The sequence below is a fragment of the Diadema antillarum genome, unplaced genomic scaffold (genome assembly GCF_040938485.1).
Source record: "Diadema antillarum isolate AM-2024a unplaced genomic scaffold, OU_Dant_1.0 scf00000114, whole genome shotgun sequence".
Lineage (NCBI taxonomy): Eukaryota > Metazoa > Echinodermata > Echinoidea > Diadematoida > Diadematidae > Diadema > Diadema antillarum.
In genome coordinates, this window is record NW_027271003.1 from 3,815,609 (window position 1) to 3,836,298 (window position 20,690).

General features: G+C 39.5%; 1 protein-coding gene across 1 annotated transcript; it reads right to left on the reverse strand.

Annotated features, from left to right (window-relative positions):
- Positions 1-7,810: 7,810 nt before the first annotated feature.
- Positions 7,811-11,959, reverse strand: LOC139719751 (monocarboxylate transporter 5-like). The gene is made up of 4 exons (XM_071631140.1): positions 11,773-11,959; positions 10,621-10,770; positions 8,717-9,841; positions 7,811-7,923 (listed from the first exon to the last, which is right to left on the reverse strand). The coding sequence occupies exons 1-4, from the start codon at positions 11,957-11,959 to the stop codon at positions 7,811-7,813; spliced, it is 1,575 nt and encodes a 524-aa protein (XP_071487241.1).
- Positions 11,960-20,690: the final 8,731 nt, after the last annotated feature.

The window sequence follows — 20,690 nt, forward strand, 5'->3', positions numbered from 1 at the left end:
TTGTACAACTGATAAAGCGATCCAGCATGAAACTTGACGTTTGACAAGCACAGTAGGCAAAACGTGTGCTTACTCCCTACGGTTGTGTAGTTGTTGTTGTTGTTGAGATTTTATACATTATAAGGATTCGTGTGCCGAATATTGACGCCATCTACGTGCGGGTTAAATCTCTCCCCCCCCCCCCCCCCCCCCCCCGAGTTGATTCATAATTATAGACTTACAATATAGGTGGTAAAAACCTAGTGCCAATTTGAAAAACAAACAAACAAACAAACAAAACAGCACTTGTTAATGTGCATGTTGTGAACAATATCAGTTTTGAAGGGCGTGCCCGAACAGATGCCCTATTCCCACCGTATTCCACAGAGAGGTGCCAACTTTCTCAACGGGCTGGGAGTTATAATTACTGCCATTTATCGAAGCATCCGATTGCAGAGATGGAGAGGATCCCCACCAGCCGTATTTTGTTTTTCATTTTGGATGAGTAATAGGTACCGGTATGTGTATTTTGGTTGCGCACATTTTATCACAAATTTTACTTGTATAATTTCAATCTGTTCGTCACAGATGCATGCAAGACGTTTACATCATTTTGAACTTGTTTTGTTCATATTTTGGTCTCGCGTGAACGAACGACTGACAATAGATGGCAAAAACAAAACAGATCCTCTTTGGAATATCTATTTAGAAAGGAAAGTTGTTGTTAAGATAGGCCTACACTATGACGGCATCTATATTCTGAACCCCTAAAAAAATATTATAATAATAATGATAAAGATGGGGGACTTACGGGGGGTATCTTACTGAGTTCAGCGCAGCGGGACTGCTCATCCCATTGTTTATCATTGATGTACCTCACGCGTTTTTCTCCTTCTTCTTCTTAAGGGAGGCGTGAAAAAAATATTTCTTGGCAGATACTGAGCTTGGGATGGGTTGCTAGGAAGACTCAAGCCGTAAGCGTGAGTCTTAGTAGACGTGTTACCAAGGAGGTGGAACTCCATTCTGTCATACCTGAGCTGATGATGCATTTTTAAAGGTACATGTAATTATAAGTCAATTTGTCGTATTTGTTCAAAAAAAAAAATGTGGATCCGTTATCTACCGTTTTTATGATGTCAAGTATTTATATTTCGAGTGTAGCAAAAAAGGCTGCTGAAAACTGCTCAATATCTAATAGTGGCGAGCTGATGGAGTAAAAAAGGATGTTGTATGTTTCCTCAGATGTCAAAAAATACCGTAGGGTGTATTTTTCATAATAATCATGATTGATAAGATGGGGGGGGGGGGGAGGGAATCCGGTCGCAGGACATGAATTCTAGGCTGTAACTGTGATAGTGTACCCTATAACACAAAATACGCAACAATCGTTACTGGTATACCGACCGGTATATGGAAGGAGCACGGCTGCGCTTCTGAAAATGACCAGTTGTTAATAGCGATGATACTAGTGGGGCCTACCAACTGCCTACATTAGCTTGAAGAGGTACCTAGTCGGGTTTGGCTTGGCAAGGAATGCAAAGAGAAAATTACCATTCTCACAATTCGTTGTAATTATTATGTCACACAAAGTTATCAGTTCGAACTTCGGGGGCGCGTCGCAGAAACTAGAATTCAGGAAGTCAACCTCAAAGTTATTTTGCACTTCCTCGTGTTTCGATGGTACAGCATGTAGGCCGACATGATGATTCTGGTGAATTTGTACAAATGGCAATATAAAATCCGATAGGTTGCTGCAGCTTTCCATGACAAGGCGGAACAAAAGGTGAAAATTAGATCGGGAGAGAGACACATAGAAAGGGAATATAGAGTTTGTGTGTATCCGATGTTAAGAGAGCAAAATGATGAGCGAGTTGGCGACTTTACATATTCAGAGCTTTCAAGTCGCGAGGCTGAATTTATAATTAAGAAGTTGATTTTGCAAGAGAGTGAAGTGATTGAATTTCTGAGTGAATATTCACGGATAAATTGTGAACGGTATGTAAAAACTTCCTCCAGAAAGAAAGATTATACAGTAAACCTCGCTTAAGTCGACATCGCATAAGTCGACAACTCGCTTAAGTCGACACGATAAAAAAGTCCCGATTTTTGCCTTTGTTATTCCTTGAAAATTTCTTCGTCTTAGTCGACATTTATAAGTCGACAACTCGCGTAAGTCGACCTGATTTTTGAGTACCAACTGAGCTGAAATACGTGTGAATTCCCTCGTCTAAGTCGACATAATTTTTTTTCGCTCAAAATCTTATCGCCATTCTCTGAAAAAGAATTGTTTTCCCGCTCCGATTTGCAGCATTTCTACTCGGTAATTCGCTAGTGTACGGCGCGGTAGCGTTCGCGCCATGCGTCCATTGTCTTGTACGCCGGAATAGAAAGGGCATACACTCATTTACATTGGAGAATTCTACAAGTAGTACCCAAAGCAGTTCACTTTCCCCCTTTTCTTCTCGTTATTCTCAAAATGCACAAATTTTGTACACCTATAGGTCCTAGTAGAGAATCATTATCAGAACATGAAATAGGTTCTTCCGTTTATCCGAATATTCAAACGTTGATTATTCCGAAGCGTTATTAGAACCTGGGCCCAGTTTTAGAAAATTGATTAAAATGCAACTACATGTAATTAAAAGCAACTAAAAATCAAATGCAGGTGTATCAAATCACGAGCAACTTTGCACATGAACGCAAGTGCGTTCCTGAAAAGGCTTGCGTTTGATAATCATATGAAACTAGAAAATAGTTGCACGAACCTGAAACTCAATTGCGTTTAAACGCAACTTTAAAAATCAAATGAAGTCCATCAAAACACGCGCAACGCTGTATTCAAACGCAAGAACGTTGCAGAGAAGACTTGCGGTTTTCGTAAGAAACTAGAAACTGCGTTTAAAAGCATCTCTTAACATCTACGGAGGTGCGTTATTGTTGAAAAGTCTTGCATTATTTTTTATTTCGTATGCAAAATTGAAAATTAAACGCAACTCTGAAAATCACATGCAATTGCAAGTCCATCATATCACATGGAACGCTGAAAAGACTTGCGTTTGATAATCATACGAAACTAGAAAATTGTAGGGAACCTTTTTTTTAAGTCAACTGCGTTTAAACGCAACGCTAAAATTTAATGAAGTCCATCAAATAACGCGCAACGCTGTATTCAACCGCAAGAGCGTTGCAGAGAAGACTCGCGGTTTTCATAAGAAACTAGAAACTGCGTTTAAATGCATCTCTAAACATCTACGGAAGTGCGTTATTTTTTTAAGAGACTTGCATTATTTCTTATTTCGTACGTAAAATTAAAAATTTAACGCAACCCCGAAACTCAAATGCAAGTCCATCAAATCACACGGAACGCTGAAAAGTCTTGCGTTTGATAATCATCCGAAACTAGAAAATTGTAAGAAACTTAAACTCAATTGCGGAATTCTAAAAATCAAATGCAAGTCCATCAAATCACAAGCAACGCTGTATTTCAAGAGCGTTTCAGAAAAGACTTGCGGTTTTTGTACGAAACTAGAAACTACGATTAAACGCATAAAAATCTATACGGAAGTTTGTTATTGTTGAAAAGACTTGCATTATTTTTTATTTCGTAGCGGAACTTTCGCCGTGACCGAACTTAGTCTGCACTAGCAGGGGAAGGACATCGCAGCATTTAAACGTTTCAAACTACCGAAACGCATGCTATACTTCAAGAAATGTCAATGAAAAAATAGTAGCAAATTACTGTTACAGTTCGCGATGCCGAAGGTTTAAATCTCAGTCCAAAGTTAAATTAGTCCGACGATAGAAAGAGATTTGTTTTTACGAAGGTTAGTAAACATGTCGTTTCTGGATTAACAAACTTTTCTTCTTCTTTTTATTTCAGACTGGCCCGCGCCGTACAGAGCTGTAATGTTGCGAATCGGAGAGCGAGAACAATTTATTTTCAGAGTATGGCAATAGAAATTTAAGCAAAACATATATGGTGACTTAGGGAGGGAAAATCACACATCCTATTTCAACTCAGTCGGCACTGAAAAATTATCTCGAGAGAATCTCGAGAGAATCATATTGATTTACACGCATATCTTCGCAGCACCGCATTTCAATTTAAATCGAAAGTTGCATGCAATTTCAGGAATATGCGTTTGATTTTTCAAATCAAATTTAAAACGTACAGTGTCTAGAAACGGGCCCAGGTTTCCGATCCCGCTCTCTCCAAATCTCTCAAGAAATTTGGAAATTATGCGTTGTCGTTACTAATCCGCGCGAGATTTATGCATGAACTGAAACATAATTGTTGCTAATGTCAGTAGGTATACTTTGGCGGCAAAAGGAGTAAGATCTGGATGGCGATCGTGATCTTACTCTGTATAGGGGAAATTAGTTTTCATTTATAAGTCGACAAAATGTCGACTTACGCGTAAGTCGACTTTCGCCTAAGTCGACGTGTTTTTCTCAGTCCCGATTATGTCGACTTACGCGAGGTTGACTGTAGTGAGTGGTGAAAAGTGATGTCCATCTGTCGTTGCTATGGAAACACAGGGAGTCAGGGGTACGGTGATGACATTACTGTACGTGTTCGCGACTCACTTGCAAGGAATCCGTTATCTGATGAGTGGCCGCGATCCACAGTGGATAAGAGCGGTTGTAAAAATTGAGTATATGAATATAAGAACGACCCAAGTCCATGGAAGACCATTTCGAGTAAATTAAAAAAAAAAAAAAACTTCATATCTTTTTTATTTGTCCAATAATATTCTATTTAACTGTAATGGGAAGGCAACATTGTATATACAAATTAGAACATATATTATTATGACAATTAAATTTTACATTAATTGTGGAGAGGCCATTTTGTGTGGTGGACTTGGGTCGTTCTTTGATTCATATACATGATATTCTGCTATAGAGATGAATGAAGGATGAGAGAGGGCGCTATTATATGAATGTAAGAATGACCCAAGTCCTTCATTCTTACATTAATATAAGATTTAACTCATTCATTTCAGGCACTTCCGGGGTTAATTAGGATTTATCCTTTATACACAAGATGAGTCCATGCATAAGCTACAATTTCCCATGTCAAACTGAATTTGGCCAAAAATTGGACTTGGGTCGTTCTTATATTCAGGTCTTCAATTATCATGGAGTCTTCACCAGTAGTGGAGGGCGAGGGTCAAAGTTCAAAACACAATCCCATGAGGATGGACAAAAGAAAAAAATCTAGGTGAGTTTTAACCAGGGAAGAATTGAAAGTTTAACTCTTAGTGCTGCTAAAAGCTGAAGAGACGATGTACACCGATTGGGCAGAATCCGTTGTACAATGTATTTATCAATGGTGGATTCAGAGGTTACAGTTTGTTATTCTGAAGGTTGGTTGCAGTCCAAAAATGACGTATTATACATGACATAACAAGGTTCGTTATTCTGCAGGTATGTTTATCTCAAAATGGAAAAAAGTTCTTTGTTTCAAAGGTTCGTTAATCCGAAAACGAAATGAAGTTCGTAAATCTGATGGTTCTTAGTGAGCACCTTCTCTTTCACTTTCAGAATAATTATCTACAGTATGTATTTTCAGAATAAAAAACCTTCCACGAACCATCGAAATAACGTCGCAAAATTTCGCACAATTAATGAACCCCATTTCATTTTCGGAATATCGAACATGTATACGTATAGGAAATTAATTTGCGTTTCGGAATAATGAACCTTGTTTCATTTTCGGATTGATGAACCTTATGAAATAAAGGTCACTTCCTAATTCAGATGCATTCTTACAGCTTTAGTACCTCAGGAAATGGGCGACATTTCATACACATACTTCTTAATTGTTTGTTTGTTTGTTTGTTTTTTGTACAGGTATATCTGTCTGATTCACTTCGGTATGAGCGTGCCAAGAAAAGCTATCATTTCGTTGACCTTTACAGGGAAATTTGAGATTAATCATTATCATTGTGGACACCATATAGAGTGACCCAAAACAGTTACTGTCTGTTAGCTGCTGATAGCTTGTTCAGTGTAATATAGATGAATTCTCTACATGAGCACATCACGGGGGATAGGGAATATACATCCATACCGCTTCAAACATACATACATATACATGTACTCATAAACACACATACTGCCTTGAGACAGGATTGGAAATGTCAGCTTAGCCAAACTTCTCTTAGACTTCATTCACCATGTTCTCCTGAATTTTTGGATATTATATTGATAGCATCAATGACCCTGCATCACAAAACTAACAAAAAGTCGCCAGACATGGATTTTATTCAAGGGCAGATTCTAAAAGAGCGGACTCTAAGCTTTAAAATAATGTATATAACTAGATTCAAATGGACTCTCCTAAACCTATCTAAATATTGGGAAAGAAAGCACACACTCCATGGAAAAGAGTGAATTGAGAAAAAGATGAGGCTCTGAAGTACAGGGTCTAATCCAGCAGGTGACTTTAACCTTTACCATGCCTTGCTAGCTGGGCAATGAATTGGACAAAAGAGAGGATGTAACCACAGTAGCAACAACAATAAAGGAATTATCAGATTAAGCTTAAATTGAGCGCGCTCCATTGATGCATTCTGTCAATGATTACTACCAGTTTTCAAAGCAGTAGCATTATCCTTTCAAAAGTTATTAGAGTCGAAAGTGAAGATAGTGCAAAGGATTTTCAAGAAACGAAAAGGGTCCTCTAAGACATACCTGATCACACCAACCTACAGTTAAAGGGTTGTAAAAAACTGCTAAAAACACACTTTCCCATTCGTTTTATGATCCCAAACTTACTCATAGAAGAAGAATAGCTCTTTCGGAAAATATGAAAACCTCAAGATTGACTTGGTTGACCTGTTTTACCCTTTTGGAGTCTTCACGTAAAATAAAGGGGCGCCACTTTTTGTTGGTTTTGTGATGCACGGTCACATAATATAAAATTATAATCAAAGATATACTTATACAATGTATATAACTCTAAGATATATAAATACACATAGTCATGACAGGAATAGAGAGCCAGTGGACGTTGCAGTCGTTCACTTTAATGCCTGTAATGATATACTTTTATTATACTTTGCATTTCGCAGTCAACATGTTGGCAAAATATAATCAAGAGAAGAATAAATATATAGACATTCCTTCGGAGACTTGATCATGCTGTACACTAACAGTTTACAAGCTGTATTTTCAACTTACGGATTTTCAGGCACATTGCCCTTTGCCAAGTGACTTACAGACTGCAAGAGAACAATACCAATAACCATCGTCTTTAGAGACTTGCACAAGGACTAAACTGTACTGCATACAGGAAATTGCTACATTCATAAATAATGCACTGGAAGTAAAAAAACAACAACAACACACACACAACAGAAGTATGACTGTCAAAGAGTATGGCGTTTCAACACCATTCTGCTCAAAGGTTGGATGTCGTGATACACCTGTAGTGATAACATACAGGGCCTACATGCCGATAAACATGCAGGTGCGTCAGTATAGTGCAAATCCGCTTCATGTACACACGTTACACACGACAGGTGTAGCATGAATATGGGATATCCAATGGAAAATTGAAACTAAAAACAAACACACTCTTGCTGAATGCCCTCTACATCTTACGAGATCATGAATGATGACTTTATTAGTACAATGTACCATGTTCATGGCTTATAATGACTGGTGGCAAAGGACAGATAATGGGCACTGGAAGCTTTTATAATCTTGATCCAAGTACAGTGGTGTAATGATTCCTCCGCACGGTTCACGCTTGTATTCTTTTTTTCTCCATTTCCAAGAAACCGCTTAGAGTCCCGCCTTTACTTTTTTTTTGTTACCATCGTCAATGTTTGTGGGCACACCGGACTGGCACGAGCAATAGGAACGAGAGGCTATCCAAGATCGCAAGCATAATGAACGAATAGTTGAAACTTCGAAATCTGTCAGCGATTAATCCTGAAACGGAAAAAATGAGAGGAAAGAACAAATTAATATAAACAAACGTCATAAAAAAGTGAGAAACACGATCACTCACGGTGAAACAATGCATTTTTCAAATTTGCATATATATATATATATATATATATATAGATATAAGGCATATTCAAAGACTCAAATTAAATACAGGATTACCTTGGGTGAAAAAACAAAAGTGACACGCGAGAGGCACTGATCAGTACACACGAATGGATTTGGTTTTGGCAGAACAGTTAATGTTGGGCATGACTTGATAATAATAATAATAATAATAATTAGACAAATTTGTATAGCGCAGCTACTGTGTAAATATACTCTACTGCGCTGTGATGTAACAGAGCTCCTGAAATTGTTACTGATTAGACACGAAAAATAGATAACAAATTACTCAAAGGCTTCTGAAAAAAAGGTAAGTCTTCAATAAAGATTTGAAGATAGCAAGTGATGAGGCCTTCCTCATTTTCTCAGGTAATTTATTCCAAAGTTTTGGAGCAGCAGCACAGCTGAAGGCACAATCCCCCAAAGTTACTTTCGTTTATAAGTGAGGTTGCTTGAGAAGCAACTTATCCTGATAAATAACCAGGTGCTTGACCATGCAGTACTTTATAAACAAGTAACAAAATTTTAGATACAATTCTCTGCCTTACTGGCAACTAATGTAACTTCATCAAAACAGGTGTAATATGTGAAAAATTTGACGAACTGGACACAAGTCTCGCACATGCATTCTGAACATTCTTGATGTTGGAATTTAACAAAATTTTCCTCGTACCTGAGAGGTATGAACCTAGCATAGCTGCCACTCCTCCCACAAATTCATCCAAGGCTATGGCCATGTGGAAGTACTCGCTGGGAGCCCGCTGCCGCAGTATGAGAATGGTGAGCAAGGCGCGACTTGCCAAGGAAAATGACGACAGACATGACGTCACCAACATGACGGGAAAGATGTAGGCGATGACATCACAAGTGAGAGAAAGCACGTTGATTGCTGCGAGGAGGAGGAAAAGGTCCATGTAGCGGTCAAACGACCGCATGTAGATTCCAGCCACGATGCGACTGGCCAAGTTCGACGCCGCCGCGGCAGCGCTGAGGGCGATGGCGTTCAGCGTCGACATGCCGCTCTCCACCGCGCGAGGGATAAGGAAGGCGTGCCAGCTACCGTACACCATGCCAAATGGTAAAAATGCGAGGAAGATGAGGGCGAGGTAAGGATCTCTAAATAAGCCACACTCCTCAAACCAGCACGACCTGTTGTGACAATCACTTTCATCACTCTCCTCCTCAAGTTCATTTGCGTCGTTTCCTTTCAATGACGAATCTGACGGGGTCAAGCTACTCGAACAAGTCGAGGCGATCTCTAAATGGTCTTTTTGACACCTTGATATTTCTTTCTCATTTAAGTGTGATTGATCTCTAACATCATCATCCCCAGGACAGTTCTTCCATCTGACTCCACCTTTTCTTTCATCACATGAAATATCAATTTCTTTACTCTGTATGTTCATAGATTCTCGCTGGACGTCGCCATGACAGACGTCCATATTGTCATTACTACTCTCTACCTTTTCTTCCTCTCCTGTCAGCAACGGACCCCTAACCTGCGTGTCGTCATCGTCTTCACGATCACCATCCGCGTCGTCTCGCTGGTGGGATTCGTCAACCGTCTTCGGGTGAATACACATGGCTACGGGAATCGTGTGGCTTATGATGCCACCCGTTATCAGCAAGGCACCTGTCCAGCCATACACAATACTGAGGAAGTCTCCTAACAAGGGAATGAGAACCATTCCCGCCGTAGTACCAGACTTGGCGACACACAAAAGGACTCCAAAACGCTCGCCAGCAAGGTCGTTTAGACTAACGACGCCGAAAATATTCATCATTCCATATCCAAGTCCTAGATAAAGAAAGAAGCATTATAACAATGGTAAATAAACACGCCATGACGCTATACTTAACAAACCACTGCAATTGGGATTCCTTGGTAAACTTGAACAAGTGTAACGTTATGATTCTGTATAGTTCTATTTCTTTGCGCTATTAGCAATTGTGGCAGGATCGAGTACAATGCCTTCGTCAATGGGTATTTGACTATCAAGTGATGAATTACAGAAATGGAAAATAAAAATAAAAACATTTCATTAGTATATCCCTCCAATGAGGACAAAATTATTTTAGGTATAATCACTGTTCTTTTCGAAAAATGCTGGTGACAATATCCATCATAGGTCACTTGTGGGAACCAGTGACTTCGTGACGATCTATTTATTATGGGTTTGTATTTTTATACATAAAAAATACAGGAGTTTTTGCCATATGCCAGAAAGAGACATAACGATGTCGGTTTTGAGTGAATCTGGTCATGCTCTCGGTTGTGATAGCACACATAACGTTTTTTGTTTTGCTATTTTGTTTGTTGTTGTTGTTGGCTGTTTTCATATCACCTATATCACAAAAATGTTAAGAACTCCAAGAAGAGAATCTCTTGCGCGTTTATCTGATAAACGCGCAATAGTGCCGTCTTCATTAGATACATGTATAATGGCAATGGAGATACACTGCATTCAAAAAGGAATTTCTAAGACATTAGATATCTATCGATAGGGAGTTGCTTCATGCCAACGTAGGATACAAAAGTTTGCCTCCATCACATGATGCGTCTATTTTCCTTCTTACCTGAAACAGCCAAGCATATCGCCAGTTGCGCACTGGTGCCTGCTAAACTGGCGGTTATAACCCCCAGTGTGGGCAAGACTGACCCTAAGACCAGCAGTCCGCGCTGAAAGCGGACATCAGCACGCCGATAGAGGCATGCGAGGAACGGAGCTATAGAAAAAAAAAAGAGAAATAACAGAGGGAGGGGGGGGGGATGATAAAAAGGTCGGAAGAAAACACCCAAAATCACTATCATTGAAAGAGACTAAAGCGTTTATGATTTCAAAACTATCTTAAATAGCTATGAAAGAAAATTAGATTTTGTTTCTGCAAGGTGTATCGTAGTGCTGTTGTTCTATACTCCTTTGTTCCATCCCCTCATACCTGTCTAAACCTATTCACCTTTTCTGTGGTTGGGTGATGTTGAACTGTTTGACGGGAAACTGGATATGGTCAAGCCTCCCATAAAAATGCAACAAAATGTTATTGACTTGATTAATTAATGAAAGACTTCACAATTAATTACCAACATGCAACAGCACAATGAATATGAACAAAAGAGGTAGTCGTTGTGTCAAGGTTGAATGTACACATTGTGAAGATAGTAAAAAGTATGTCCTATTTGGCATATAAACGCACATTTAAAAAAAGATGTTATGCTTTATTGACCAACGATTCGTCGATTTTAGTACTAATAGCGTGTAACTCTTTTTACGGCTCCTAAAATGATGCCTGCGACTTTTGAAACGTGACCACTTTTGTCTTCATTGTGTGCTCAGTTATGCGCCTGATTGAAGGAGTTATTTCAATCTTTACGAAGAAGTGACTCAATATGTGTAGGAGGAGTCATGCCAAAAAGCTTTGCTCAAAACATATTATTTTCTATGGAAAGTGGAGCACGTCATCCTGGATGGAGAACAAAACAAACCAAATAGCAATTTGATGGTCCCCATCGAACAACTTCTACCCAGTTTTGTTCCAATTTACGTGAGGCTTGCATTATAACTAGTGCCGGTTGTTATACAACGCTGTATTTCTGTTCTGTTGAGGAGTGATCACGTTCCACTTAATGTTCTGTTGACTATAGCATTTAGTGGTTTCAGCGGCCGTTGATGTGCAAAGTGTTGTGAAGCTCTGCTTCTAGATTGTAAATAACACATAAACATGACTAACCTGAGCATAATTTGAAGGCACTCAGCAACCCCAAGGCAACGCCAATCTCAGTAGCAGACGTGCCTAGACTGTGCTGTAGCGCTGGGAGAATGACCCCTATCAGTTTCACTGTCCCCAGGGTGAACGTGGACTCCAGAAAGCCGTAGGTAACGAGAGACACAACGCTCCAAGAAGTTGAACCTTTCATCGCTGACATGACAGCAAGCTGGAGCAAGGCTAAGCAGGCTGAATAATGGCGTACCTAGTAGCCGCTCAGTTTTACAATGTATCCTGACTATTGTGTTTCCGCTTTGCATGTGATAAGCCATGCCCGTCAGTGACAAAGAGCAGGTCCTATTCGTTGTACCAAGGAGGTACTAGGTAGTACCTCCTTGGTTGTACGTCATCATACAATGTAGGCTAATTGTATGTCCGCCGTTTGATTACCACGTGTACATTCGTGCACGTAGCTAAAGGACACTGTACTCGAAAGCTGTGTTTACACACACCGTTCAGTGCAGCGCACTCAATCTACTTGCACCATGTGCTTGCCGGATATCGATCTGTCTTGATTTATGCATTGTTCCATTACATCTGCTTCTGCGACAATTGCTCCCACGAAATATCTTCAGGCTAAACCAAGCATTATGTACACAAACGTATAATCCTCCCATCTAACTATTAACCCTATAAAGCCCAAGGGGGGGGGGGGCACATTGTGCCCCCCCTACCAGATTTCCATTTGCCACTCCTTCGCCCTTTATCCGATTTCAACTAAATTTGGTGACTTTTCCTAAAATCTTATTGCGAACATTTTGATATATAATTTAACTATATTTGATGTTGCTGGTTGCCATGGTAACCGTAAACTGACAACCATGTCAGTCAGATTTTGCATCTTTTTTCTGTTCCCATTTTATTTAACAGCATTACAGTGGATGAAATGGGTGTTTCTTGGCTGAAATTTGTTGAAGGAGCAAAATTTGAAGTAATTATGGTCCTGGAAAGTTTTTCTTATTTTTTCCTTTGTTTTTATGAGACAAAGGCATAAAACAATAGATATAATAGAGATAATTGAAAAAAATAATATTTTCTAAAGATTGCCCCTCTATTTTGTGTTATTTTGATTCCCTCACCCAAGTTATGCCTCTAATATCATTAGTTTATCATAGCATCAATTTGCAATCTTGAAATTCCACTATTATGCAATGAAGTGTCATAATTATACATGTACCAATCCGAAACATTTCATCTCAGGTCTCATAATGTATTCTTATGTTGACATGAATAGCGCCCCCATGTGGTGACCTTGAGAAATATCAACCGTAACAAATAATAACATTCCACTTGCTTATCATTTGTGACAAATACGAAAATGATTGGTCTTTAATAAGACATATATAATGGGGATAAAGAAATTATACAGAAAAATCATGTTTTTGGCATATTTCCTATGTATTTCTTTATATTTTGGAAAATAGCGCCCTCCATGGGTGACCTTGAGAAAATTCAAATGTACGGTTATGTAGAGTATGAGTTACTCTACCCATGTGCCAAATATGACGATGATACATCAAATAATAAAAAAGTTATATCATGCGAGGGGTCAAAATAGCTTGGGCTTAATGTATAGGGTTAAACCCTAAAACCTGTCACGGTCACAACCCCAACCGCAACCCTATTGTCTCGGGAGCTACAAGCAAGGAGAGTGTACGATCTTTGCTTGACAACTATCCTAGTGTATGTGTAATGTGGTAGCCACACTCGTACTCTTTGGTGGTATTGTAGCCTTCAGATCCTTGCCGCTATGCAGTTTAACCCTATTCCCACGGGGGGGGGGGGGCATTTTGCTCCCCCCCCCCTCGACGTTTCGCATGATTATTCCGCAACGCGTGATGCTCTCACCGCAACATTTTATGACTTTTTTCTTTCAAGTATCGCGCAACTTTTGAGACCAAATTTGTCGCTCCCCGCGGGCATACCGTTCTGAAGCCACGCCCCTGTGAAAAAAAAAAATCGTCGACCCAAAAATTGCTCAAAAACATGATTTTGTGTACAAATCCAAAGTAAATTGTGTTTTTGCAATTAATTCATATAAAAATAAATATTTTTACTTTCAATGGCTGATAATGATTTATTTTAGCCTGATTATGCTTTAAAAAGTTTCTGCGACAAATTTTGATGAAAAAACAAGAAAAACGAAAATTAAAAGAAACAAGGAAATACATAAGAAATTCAATAAACAATCAAATACATAAGAAATAATTATGAAGCCGAATTTTTGCTTCAATATTATTGTTGAGGATATTGAAAAAGAGTATGTTCACCAAAAATTAGAAGTCTTGGAGCTTTATTTTTTTATTTATAGGCAAAAAAAAAAATCATTTTTGCATAAATTAGCATAAATTAATTAATATAAAATACATAAATTAAAATTTGAAAAATCTAGCTATACAGTCTTGTAGATTACATTGGCCTCTACCTTAGTGCAAATTTTCGTGAGGATCGCGCTATCCACGACCGAGATCTGGGGGGGGGGGGGGGGGCAAAAAGCCCCTCCCCCGGTGGTTTCAAGTCCCTCAAAAAAAAACCCGGTGGGATTAGGGTTAAGACCGGGTGAGAGAGGGCGCTTGTACTATTAAAAATGAAGCAGATGAAGCATGATTTGCTCTGATCTCGGGCATGTCGGGTGAAGTGAAAGCAACAAACACGTATTTATAGATCGAGAAGTCAAAAACATCAGTGAAAGTTTGAGAAAACTGCAAAATAAATCAATACAAAGGTTATGAATAGTAGGGTCTATACAATTTCGATGAAGCCGTCGCCGGTTGATCTATAAAGCCCAAGCTGTTTTGTCGTTGATCTTTCCCATAGGTCCAAGGGGTGGGGCACTTAGGCCTATCATCTAGTTATCAAAATTATTATGATTTACCGCCGTCATATTTGGCACATTGATAGTCGCAAGTCACAATTCTACATGATCCTACCAATGACAATTTTCTCAAGGCCACTCATGGCGCACTATTCAAAACAATACCAAAAAAGTACGTGTAAAATGATGCACGTTTTCCCAATATTATCTTTATCATTAGACGTATCGCTTTCATACAGTATTTGTCACAAATAAAGAGCAATTAAAACTTGACTATTATATTAATTGTTATGTTGAATTTTGTGAAGGTCCCCATGTGTGGCGCTTTTCATTTAAAAGAAATGCACTTTTTTACTGTATACCTTTATAATAAATAGTCTTCAGAATTTGCCCAATAACTTCCAAAATAATATGATTATATTGCAATTTTGATTTTGCAGATTGATGATCAAAATAATAAACAAATTGTGTTAAAGGCGATACTAGTGTGAGAGATTCAAAATCATGCAAAACAGATTTTTTTCCAATCATTTCTATTATACATTATCTGTTGTTTTGATGTCTGATGGAGTGTCCCCATCATGGAAAACAAGGGAATAGAGCCTTACAAGAAGACTATTTCAGGGCCATTAACAAATATGACTATTTTTTTTTAATCTGCAAATTAAAGCCAAGAAAGCGTCATTTCATAAACTATTACTGTTATTTGAATTTGGAACTGCAGAAAAACACGAAAATCCAACAGACACGATTGTAACTTTATGGTTGCCATGACAACCAGAATATCAAACGTACCTAAATTGCCCAATTAATGTTTAAAATAAGATTTTAGGAAAAGTAACAAATTCTGTTGAAATTGAGTGTGTATATTAACCCTAATAGTGTGTAGGTTTTCACATGAAAATACGACGGGGCACAATGTGACCCCTAGTGGGAGGAGGAGTATTCCCCCCCCCCCCCCCCCCACCCACGGTAGGGACTTTTTGTAAAAACGTATAGTTGGCCTACAAAAGTCGCGTTTATAGAGCATTTAAGAGCAGATTTCTAGGAAATCAAAAAGTGTATAGAATCATTGCGAAGGACTCTGATTATACGGGGTATAACATTATTATTCTTATTTGACGGTGTGAGATCCTCGGCGAGGGTGTGGGAGGGGGATACCCCTTCCCACGCATAGGGACTTTTCTTTTTGTAGTAAAAACAGAGTATAAAAGTCGCGTATATAAAGCATTCAAATCAAATTCCTTAAGAATTAAACATAGTAAAAAAAAAATCCCTGCGAAGGACTATGATCATAACTTATGCAAACTATAATCATTTTACTATACGGTATGGACAGAGCGAGAGAGCCACTCTCACTTTGCCATTCGCCTTGTATTCATTAAAAGCTAAAACGAAATCACATTGTTCGAGCAATGAAAATTATTCTTGTGTTACAAGAAAGCATAGAAGAAAAGGAAAAATGTAGGGTTTACTAAAGGTATGTTCCACGGGGCACACACGAGGGCGCGAGACTACCATCTATACACTAAATTTACTCGTGAGTAAACATTTCTGTAGTGCATAGATATGATAATGATAATGTATATTATTCTTAGTGTATTACAGGCGAAAATTTTGCGTTTTCAGTTTTGAAATTGACAACTTTTATTCAAGAAAAGTGCCGTTATTGATCATTTTGGTCTTAGAATAATTGATTAATCATTTGTTGTTTGTGAGTTCTTTCTTTTTTTTTTAATTGGCAGCCCAAGAGGGGGGTTTAAACCCCCTAACCCCCCCCCCCCCCCCTTGTGGATCTGCCACTGATCATCATCGGAGCACTCGGGACTAGACACATCTTGTCGACGTTACTTTTTTAGTTCCTGTTTGTTTGTTTCATTTTACATCTGAGAAGATAGCTGATAGCCCATATTCAGCCGCACTAGCTTTTCTTCCATATCGTGGGATTCAGTACGTATACGGTTGGATGTGAGGCGGGAACACTTCGCCGGGTTACGCGGGCGCCCTGCTTTTTACGATGAATGAATGAGTTAAACTTATGTAGGATTAAATTACGCGCATGAGTTGTGACTCTCTCAAACACGGGACCTCAACTACTAGTATGTCATGACATATCCGAGAGACTATTTATAAGCTGATCTAGGGTATAGGTAGCATTCCCATTACATTACCGTCCTCTTCATTCGTGCACCAACATCAGGGTTAGAAGGCCACCAAATACCACTTGTTAAATGTTCCTTTTGTAGTTTCTTATACTCCCTAACAAAAAAGTCCTGTGGTACTCCCTGTGGTACTTGTCGGTACCACACAATGTACCACACACTTGTAATGTTACCACAGGAACTGTGTGGTACTGTACCACAGGCTTGTAGGGTACTCCCTGTAGTACTTGTCAGTACCACACAATGTACCACATAAATAAATGTTACCACAGGAACTGTGTGGTACTGTTTTACAGGCTCATGTGGTACTCCCTGTGGTACTGGTTGGTACCATACAATGTACCACACAAATATATGTTAACATAGGAACTGTGTGGTACTGTGTCACAGGCTCGTGTGGTACTCTGGGATATACCACAGGGCAGTACCACAGGACATTACCACAGGAAAGTACCACAGGACATTACCACAAGACAGTATACACACAAATTGTCCTGTGGTATTTTGGGACGTACCATAGGAGAGTACAACAGGAAAGTACCACAGGATAGTACCACAGGACAGTACCACACGACTTGTTCTGCGGTATTTTGGGACGTACCACAGGACAGTACCTCAGGAAAGTACCACAGGATAGTACCACAGGACAGTACCACACGAATTGTCCTGTGGTATTTTGGGACGTACCACAGGACAGTACCACAGGATAGTACCACAGGACAGTACCTCACGACTTGTCCTGTGGTATTTTGGGACGTACCACAGGACAGTACCATAGGGCAGTACCACAGGACAGTACCACAGGACAGTACCACAGAGCAGTACCACAGGAAAGTATACCACAGGATAGTACCACAGGACAGTACCACACGACTTGTCCTGTGGTATTTTGGGACGCACCACAGGGTAGTACCACAGAAAAGTACCACAGGATAGTACCACAGGACAGTACCACACGACTTGTCCTGTGGTATTTTGAGACATACCACAGGACAGTGCCACAGGGCAGTACCACAGGATTGTACCACAGGACAGTACCACACGACTTGTCCTGTGGTATTTTGGGACATACCACACGACAGTACCACAGGACAGTACCACAGGAATTGTCCTGTGGTATTTTGGGACGTACCACAGGACAGTACCACAGGACAGTACCACAGGATAGTACCACAGGACAGTACCTCACGACTTGTCCTGTGGTATTTTGGGACATACCACAGGACAGTACCACAGGTTAATACCACAGGACAGTACCACACGACTTGTCCTGTGGTATTTTTGGGACGTACCACACGACTTGTCCTGTGGTATTTTGGGACATACCACAGGACAGTACCACAGGAATTGTCCTGTGGTATTTTGGGACGTATCACAGGACAGTACCACAGGGCAGTACCACAGGACAGTACCACAGGATAGTACCACAGGACAGTACCACACGACTTGTCCTGTGGTATTTTGGGACGTACCACAGGACAATACCACAGGGCAGTACCACAGGACAGTACCACAGGAAAGTACCACAGGATAGTACCACAGGACAGTACCACACGACTTGTCCTGTGGTATTTTGGGACGTACCACAGGACAGTACGACAGGAATTCCTGTGGTAATTTTCGATGTATACCACAGGAGTACCACAGGAACTGTCCAAAATCCCACAGGAAGATCATAATATGGTGCTATTCCACCAAGAAGTACCACACAGCAAATTAAATGCGTAAATACCACAGAAAAATGCTACAGGATATTCTTTTTTTTTAACATTTTATACCAGAGGACTATCACATCAGGAGAATATCAAACTGCAGTACCACACAGGAGTACCACACAGGAAAATTGTAAGGCAGAATCAACTGAAATTTATTTTTAAAAATATAAACAAAAGAGCACATATTAATATTCCTCGATTAATTGATAGATGAGTTATGTTGTGAATTATAGGAACTGATTTGCCATTACTTATCCTGTCCTATACTCCTACAGTATTAACAATTTAGTGAAAGTGCTGATGTAAAGCATGAGAAATTTCATAAGGACTTCTGTGGTACTCCTGTGGTACTCCTGTGGTACTCCTGTGGTACAAATTTTTACATAGCTCATGAATATTCATAAAAAGCACTCTAGATTTTAGAAGATACATATATGACTTTAAAAATCAAAGTATTAATGATGGGACTTACTTTGAACTTTATGAAAGATTGTCTAATTATGTTATGTTATTCCCAATATCATAGATATTGTTATGAAAGTGTAATTTCATATCTTGATAATGAAGTATAATCGAGTTAGTAACCATGCCTTAATGCTTTACGGATAGACGGCCATATATATATGTACTGATACAGTCGATGGCTACCTAGGAATAGAATATGACTAGGGTCTATATAGATCTATTATAGGACTAGAATGGCACTTGGCCATTAGACTCTCGATTGAGGTTATATGTTAGGAGTAGGACAGGTTATTAAGTACGGCCATGTTTGTCCTGAAATCCATCACTCACCTATCAGGAATATTCCTTGATATGTGGCTAAAATTCTCCCATATTTTTTTTTCGATCTATCCTGTGTGGTAGGCCTACTCTCCTGTGGTACCATGGAAATGCTGTGTGGTACTGCCCTGTGGTAATGCTGTGTGGTAATGATCGACCTGTGGTACTGTCCTGTGGTACTGTCCCAAAATACCACAGGACAGTTCCTGTGGTACTGTTCTGTGGTACTAGTCCTGTGGTACAGCCCTGTGGTATATCCCAAAATACCACAGGAATTCCTGTGGTACTGTCCTGTGGTACTGCTCTGTGGTACCGGTCCTGTGGTACTTTCCTGTGGTACTGCCCTGTGGTACGTTCCAAAATACCACAGGAATTCCTGTGGTACTGTCCTGTGGTATGTCCCAAAATACCACAGGACAATTCCTGTGGTACTGTCCTGTGGTACTTTCCTGTGGTACTGTCCTGTGGTACCGTCCTGTGGTAATTACCACAGGAGTACCACGAGACTTTTTCGTAAGGGCTAGCACGCCCTATCCACAGTATATTTTACTCCAGAGTAGGGCCTACTCTTGACGGTTTTCAGGTAATCTTCCATCATTTGCTACTAAAGTATCGAGCACATTTTCACACACACAAAAAATAATAATGTTCAAACTCATGTCGCTTTGGAGCAAAATTGCGTGACATTTTACTGTATAAAATACCAGTTTGGTAGATTTACAGCTTATTGGTGGATAAAAAGATCTATTTTAATGATTCAAAAAGCGGGATGGAAGACATATTTGAATTCAGAGGTGCCTATAATAGAAACAAAAGTCATGCACTAACCGATTTATTTTTTTTTCTTTTTTGCACGTTAGAGCTCAATACTGAATATCTCAAAAGAAAACATTTAACGATGAAAGAGCTGCATCATCCAGATTCGGATTCAGCATCCTCGAAATAAGGTACAATGTACTCGTACAAGTGTACTTGTAATCATAACACTGGGGCGGCAGACGGTAAATCACGACGCAGCCTTTGAAAAAGAACCCTACGTTCAATTTACACGTGTACTGTATTGACAAGAAATTAGTCATTGTGGGCCACGTACTAATGTGTACATGTAGTTCGTATGCAAGTGATATAGAAAGCCATTCCGTGCGTTTTTAAGCCCAATTAGCGGCAATTCGTCCTTGAACGAGGAAGCTCGTGGATTCCCATACAATTTTCCCCGCTGACCACTGTGGCATATCTTTTTGGCAATTGCACAATATTGCCTTTTTTTTCCTTCAAAGAATAAAATCATTGAGATGAATTACCAGTACTATCTCAACTAAACGATAGTAGATGGAAGTTAAATGTCATTCTTTTTGAGAATGGGCGTGACACAAAAGCAGTCAGGAGAAATGTTCTCGCTGTCAGAGC

Coding starts and splice junctions, on each gene's coding strand:
- LOC139719751 (XM_071631140.1), bottom strand. CDS start 11,959: ATGAAAGGTTCAACTTCTTGGAGCGTTGTGTCTCTCGTTACCTACGGC. Junction 9,842..10,620: donor GATATGCTTGGCTGTTTCAG/GTAAGAAGGAAA, acceptor TTCTTTATCTAG/GACTTGGATATGGAATGATG. Junction 7,924..8,716: donor GCTAGGTTCATACCTCTCAG/GTACGAGGAAAA, acceptor TTTCCGTTTCAG/GATTAATCGCTGACAGATTT.